This window comes from Bactrocera latifrons, unplaced genomic scaffold (genome assembly GCF_001853355.1).
Source record: "Bactrocera latifrons isolate USDA-ARS-PBARC rearing strain unplaced genomic scaffold, ASM185335v1 scaffold_83, whole genome shotgun sequence".
Taxonomy (NCBI): domain Eukaryota; kingdom Metazoa; phylum Arthropoda; class Insecta; order Diptera; family Tephritidae; genus Bactrocera; species Bactrocera latifrons.
Window position 1 is genome coordinate 518,151 of NW_017537523.1, and position 6,663 is coordinate 524,813.

Genomic DNA, 6,663 nt, shown 5'->3' on the forward strand with positions numbered 1-6,663 from the left:
TTTTAATTTACATTTACATATACATACGAATTACATTTACTGATTCATTGCAAGTGTTGTACCGTTAAACTTTAGACAATATGTGTGTATTTCTTCTTTAAGATTATTGTTCGTCATTTCCTATATAACGATTGTATTCATAAGACTGGGTWTGGAACAGTGGGTTCAGCGCATATGGATTGTTAGTAAAATATTTAATATATTTTTTTTAAACTCTATCTCTATATATACACATGTTTTTTAACGTTTTTTTTTCATAAAGAGAATCGCAAAAACTTGAAKGTGTACATATCCGACACATGTGTATGCAAAAAAATTTCATTTGTATATTTCTTTATTTCACATTTACTATTTTACTAGCAACTTCTGTTCTAGTGTGGGAGAAAATGTAATTTATTTTTACTACAACAACAGCATGTCATTGTTAAATTCCTACTCGTATGATTTCCAATACGCTTTGGCGCTCCTACGTACCAGCGCTCTTCTCTAGTTCTGTTTTAGTTCTTCTCTTTACCTAATGCCGCACTCCTTGCTTTTGCCTTACTTTCTCATCTTTGCTTTTAACTTTCTCATCTTCGCTTTTGACTTGCTTTCTTAATTTTTCTCTTGACTTATTTTCTGATCTTTGCTCTTGACTTACTTTCTCATCTTTGCTTTTCGCATACTTTCTCATGGCTTGCTCTTCTTCGCTCTTTGTACTTATTTTACCAATATTGCGCTTTTGTTCTCATTTTTCTCATACAACTAGTTAACAGTATCTAAGTAAATTTCCTACTAGTTTATAAATTACATACATTCATGCTGAGTTTTAAATTTAGAATTCAGTTGCAGCGCTGCATTTAACTATTTACTAAATAGTCCCTGCACTGTGGCTGTATGGCAAAACTGGTCATCTTCAAGTAAGTATTTACTATATAAACTCTCAAAAACATGCAAATCTCGACTACTATGCTTAACAGCCATTCCAAAATTTATATCTCACTTTTTTCATACGAAGCTGAAGTCCTCACGATTTTCCTTATATAGYTCTATTGTGTTCGTTTTTTTATGAGTTTTTCCTTCAAGAAATTACCTATCTTAGTTCCAACCACCGCGTCTCACAGTTCTAATAAATATATCTATTTACTTTTCTCATTGGTATGATCTCTTTTCTCATAAACTCCAARTCGTATGTCGCTGAGCAAATATAAATTTTTAGTTGCTTGTCATGTTACCTGTGAGTTCTTAGCTTAAACTGTGCACTGAGAAATTTTSATAGCACTTTAGACTTCGATGTGCCTRTTTAGAGTTAGCTGTTCTGAAAAYAATTAACTCTACCCGAAATTTTCATATCCCGTTCYTTGTTTTCCTTTCTCTTTTGCGACTGTCAAAAGTTTATCTCTTTCTTTGTTTACTCTAATGGTGATCCGTGGCTGTAAGTTCTCATGTTGGTTCTKTATCTAACAAGTAATATATTATTTTGTACACTATATATTCTAAGTCTCATCTGCCGTTTTTTCGATTTCAAATCCACAGTCCCATTGAACAAAAATAACATTCCTTCTATTACATCCTTTAAAAACTCTTACCAGCCTCATGTATTCTCTTGCGTCTACTATCTCTACGCCGATATCTATCAAATATGCGGCTACGATGTCGCTCAGTGCACAAAGCCTCCGGTGAGCTATCGACCTTCTTCATAACTATACGAAAAGTAAAGGTATGCTTGGGGGACGCGCTAGCGGCGCGACGTGGTGATGGTGGTTCAAATTCACTACCGCTTGAGAAGCCGGCCGCTACACTACACACCACTGGGCAGGGTGTACCATTGCCATAACCCGATGGTGTAGACATCGAACCAGTTGAGAGTTGTTGTGTCAACACCGAACTCGGGCGCGGTTCAAATATCGAGGCGCAACGCTGATCAGTGCAGAGGAAAGTCTTAACTTCCTCTTCGCGTTGCTTGATAGTGAGTGGAAAATGTTTTTTTGTCGGATCGGCAAACGGACTGCGCTGCGGTTCGTGATGACTGGGCGCKGAGTGTGGATAGGAGGAACTTGAATCGTAACTGTCACGTGAACTGTAGTTTGAGGATGTCTGATTGGAAAGTGGACTACGGGCACGTGARAAGGCACTAAAGGGTGAAATGCGAAGCGCACGCAAAGTTTCGGGTTTTTGCTTCTTACTCACTGGAAAGTTGGGTGAGCGTGCGGGTGTCATACCACTCGCATCGGAGGGTGTATAATCAAAGTGTGTTTCTAAAGAGGACTTGCGTCCACAAGAATAGCCACTACGTTGAAATGTCTCCGCATCGACTAGTTCAATGGACGAYTTACGCAAATCAATATTCGATTTCTTTTTATCGTCCATGTCGACAATTTCAAAGCTTGAAGTTTGATCTTCATAACTTGTGGATTGATAACGGGATATGTCAAAGCTAGTGTCACGTGACGAATAGGGACAGTCGAAACTTGACTCGGCACGACTTGATTTACGATCACCCTCSACCATTTCGAAACTATCACCACCGGAATCTAAACGCTGTAAGTTGATTAGATCGTTATCGGTATCAGCACCGGGACTACGCAAATTTTCTAAAAATGGCGAACGCGGTGGATCGAACGAAGAACGCCGTGAAGGCGGCTCAAACTCAATAATCGGACATTGCAGTGGAGATTTCTCGGTTGCTAAACTATTTTCGGTTGCTTTAGCTAATGCCTGAGCTGCTGCAGCCTCGGCCTCTTCCGTTTCACGGCGCAACACTTGCAAATTCACATATATTGGTTCTGATGCATAGGACTTTAAAATTTCGGTTAGCTCAGTTCGGAAATCCTCCGGAATTACAAGGTCATTCGAATCGGATTCCCGTTCTTCGCTTATGCGCGGCTCAATAGGCTCACGACTTTCGGAGCGTCGTTGGAAATGATGTGTTATTTGTGCGTTCTCACTTGACAACGAGACTACTTTAAGCGAATTTGTGATCTCCTCTACTAAACTGGTGACAATTGTATCGGTTGTGGTGCCGGCTTCGTCCACGTACTCCTCTTCGTATATCTTCTCGTGCTTTATATATGACTCACCGACCTTTTCGAAATGCACATTCGCCAACTCGAATGGCAGTTCGCCGAGCGGTGATGCACGTCCGGAGCCGGCACCACCGCCGAGACTGCCACCGGCGCGACCTACCTGTGCATCGTGTGGATCCAAGCCGCTACTGCTGAAATTGGAGTCGGCACTGGCGCGCTTCGATGTGCTAGCTGCAGCTGCTTGCTTCGTYTTATCGTCATTGGCAGATCGACGTAATTTTAGTGACATTTTTGCATAGTGTGCGAATTTCAATGACATCTTCGGTTCGAATGCAACTTCGGACATTTGCTTTACGACCGCACTTTTCGCCGCAGTTGATGAAGCGGCCGGACTAGCTGAGAAAGTACTCTGTCTAATAAGCGGTCCCGATGACGAGCCAGACTCGGCCCGCGTGAAAGCATTCGCGAAACGATTAGTGCGCGTAGAAATATGTTTAGATGGTTTACGTACAAAGGCAAGTATTTCCTTCATGACACTTGTCCGTTCCTTTTTCTCAGGTGTTGATTCTTTAGCCGCCGCTGCCGCTTCTTGTTTCTCTTTTTCTTCACGTTGTYTTTCCAGTTCGCGTGCCGCTTCGGCCGCTGCATTTGATTCTGCTATCTTCTCAGCTAATCTGCCAGTTTCCGTTGGATTGGAGACAGTGATTGGTGGTATAGGCATAGCTGTTAGCGGACTACGTTTATCGCCACCGAAATAAATAGGTGTGAAGAGATTGATTGATGGACGCTTTATGCCACTGCTTGAGCGCACTAAACCATTCTCATCTGCCTCCTGCCCCTCGTCGTAGTGTGCATCCTGCACATGCACCGTTGAAGTGGGACTACGGCGTGGTTGACCGAACTCTACAGGTGCCGCGGCACCGATAGGCGAGCGTCGTTCCTGTGTATGCATGCTTAGCGTAGGACTGCGTGCACCACCTGTAGGACTACGTGCAGTCGGACTATGCAGCCCTAAACCGAACATAGGTTGTACAGGTAGTTCATTCGGTGACTTGAGACGATCATTGGACATAATCAATGGACTGCGACGTCCTTGCGGACTGCGGTCATTAAAGCCCACTGGACTGCGACGCCCTTGTACCAATACTAGCGATCCRGTCATACTGYTTTTGCGGCGATGTGAAGCACGTAATGTGCCCTGTCGGGATAATGTTGTCGGCGTTTTCTGCGAAGTACTGCCCGGACTTTTCGATTCAGGTTGTGGTAGTATGGGACTTTTTGGTGTAAGTGGGCTACGTTTCTTATCATTGGCCGCCAATTGGGCAGTGTTTAATGTCAAATTTGCCGCTTGACCAAATATGGGTGCGGCATTTGGGCTACGGCGCTCTGATGGGCTGCGTCGTGTGCGGAAACTCTGAGATTTGGCTTTGCGAATTTTTGGTAATGATTGATGGTGCTTATGACGGCCATGMGAGGATGAATGGTGGGTAGAAGAGGAGGAGGGGCCGTTCAACTTATGTTAGTTGCTATTGTGCGGGCCGCTGGTGGGGTCGCTGCTGCCGCTTGAACTCAATGTTGTATTCGAACCGTAGGGGTCCAAGGAACTCTGTACGGACATCGATCTGCCTTGATTTTGACGTGCACGCCTCACTCGACTAGAGTTGGGAGACAGCTTTCCGGGGTCGATGCTTTCTGGGTCTGCCTGCAAAGGTTAGAATCAGACATAAAGGGGGGACAAAAGGGGTGGTGGAACGACAGCAGCACACATGTACCGAAATTGAACGTTCCGGTAATGCACCAATGCCGTTTAACACATTTTATTATTTAGTTAATAAATAAATTTCATATTATATTTTATAAGCTATGTATTTCAACAACATGTACGAAAGGCCAAAAGCAAAGTATAGAGCTTAAGCACGCGCTTACCTGATAGGCCAAAGCGTTCATAATGATCGAGTATGGCACYAAGCCCAGTGGATGAATCTCACGCATCAGTACATTCGCCGGAATTTTATGGAACTGAATGTACTCCAGAAAATTGCCCAAAATCTCCTTCATATCAATATTCTGTGGGCACATTGTAGAGTTGTTATTTAATTTATAATTTCGTGAGTGCGATTTATCGGTTAACTTACCGGATTGTTGTCGAAGTACTTCTTACTCCACATGAGCGCCGCCTGAAACTTAGTAAACTCGTCGGCACGCAACTCCTCACGCGCCAATATCAGACGTACCACATGCTGTGGCAGCAACGTAAAGCTGCCCAAATTAAGTACCTCATTACCATGCTCGTCCACAAACTCCAGCACTTTTTGTACCAGACTCTTGGTACACTTGTATTGGATATAACGTTCGGCAGAAGCCAACAATGCGCAGACAGTGTCCACATTGATGCAACACTGCACAAAACCGGCACAAGCGCGTCGCAATTCCTCCAAACCATAATAATCTGCCGCGTTCATGACGCCTGAAGGAAGAAAGGAGAATCAAGTCTTRTGGGAATTGAGAGTTCGAGATTATACTAATAGCTACTTGAAGCGCTGATAACTTCTTTCTTCTATCAAAAAACGTTTTATAAAACGTGAAAGCTAAAGCTACTTAAAAGCTCTAAGAATTCGGGCCTCTATTGCAAAAATTGCTTTCTAAAACGTGAAAGCTCTGAGTTAGAGAATGAAAGCTTTTACTGTATGAGTCAAAGAAAGATTTTACGATTTAATTATTCCAAGCACACTTCGAATAGTACCTAAAAGCTTTCATCTCCTCACAAAACGGATCTGTTTTGACAATATTTGTTGCAAAAACCACTAAAAATTTCCGCAGTAGACTAACCTCTACTCATTTCTCAAYTGCGGAAGCCAAAGCGTTTAGTTAGCTATTACTCTAATGTATACAATTTCCTTTAGCAAGCAGTATCTCTTCACTGCAATTGAAACAAATCTTTACTACAGCCTCAAGTTTCTATTTCTTACATCACTCGGACATACCCAAAAGTGTTCGCGGCTGCAACGTCACACAGCCGGTGTGTATGTACTCTATCAGTTGCCTGAAAACATCCGGTTCGAACTCCTCAATAATCAGCGTCTGATGTTGCTGTCCAGCCGGCTAGAATAAGTGAAGGTAGGAAATTAAACTAAATCAGTCTGAACTTGCGTTAAATTCAAAGCTGTATATATAGAATGAAGACGATAGATGTTGTGTAACTATGGACACAGTTAGACACATATTAGTTTAATATTAAAGTCTTAAATTRGATAATTTACATTTGATATATTATAGACACAAAACTTTCGTGTAGTTAGGAATATAAAAAATATGTTATTATAAATATGAGAAAAAAAGTTAAAAGAGAATAGCTAAGACGGTAGGGTTCATGCTCTCGAAGCTAGAGTATTCTATTTGAAGGTCATCAAACTTTAAAATATGAAACCACTTGGTCTCTATAGAATAAGGTTAGGTTCGACGGCATAACAAGAGTTCGCACTTGGATCACTATATGCAGTCCCWTGTTGAGCAGAACTCCTGTATGCGCTCTTGTAGGTCAGTAGAGCGTCTTAAGGAATATACACATTTGCTCAAGCGTTTAATTTCTATTCCCACCAACTTTGTCGACTAACTGATTAGAAAGGCAGTATTATTAGGTTGTCAAAAAAGTCTTGCG

General features: G+C 42.2%; 1 protein-coding gene across 2 annotated transcripts in view; it reads right to left on the reverse strand.

The window, feature by feature from the left end:
- Window positions 1–1,481: 1,481 nt before the first annotated feature.
- The window catches only part of LOC108977073 (serine-enriched protein), a 31,567-nt gene continuing 26,385 nt past the window's right edge, over window positions 1,482–6,663 (reverse strand). Inside the window, exons 5-9 of one of the 2 annotated variants that reach the window (XM_018946584.1) lie at window positions 5,990–6,107; window positions 5,141–5,472; window positions 4,932–5,072; window positions 4,658–4,707; window positions 1,482–4,480 (exon numbers count right to left, since the gene is read on the reverse strand). In XM_018946584.1, coding sequence (XP_018802129.1) covers window positions 1,555–4,480; window positions 4,658–4,707; window positions 4,932–5,072; window positions 5,141–5,472; window positions 5,990–6,107 — 3,567 coding nt within the window. In that variant the 3' untranslated portion in view covers window positions 1,482–1,554. Of the gene's footprint in view, window positions 4,708–4,931; window positions 5,073–5,140; window positions 5,473–5,989; window positions 6,108–6,663 lie in introns of both variants that reach the window. The other variant, XM_018946583.1, reaches the window with a different exon arrangement.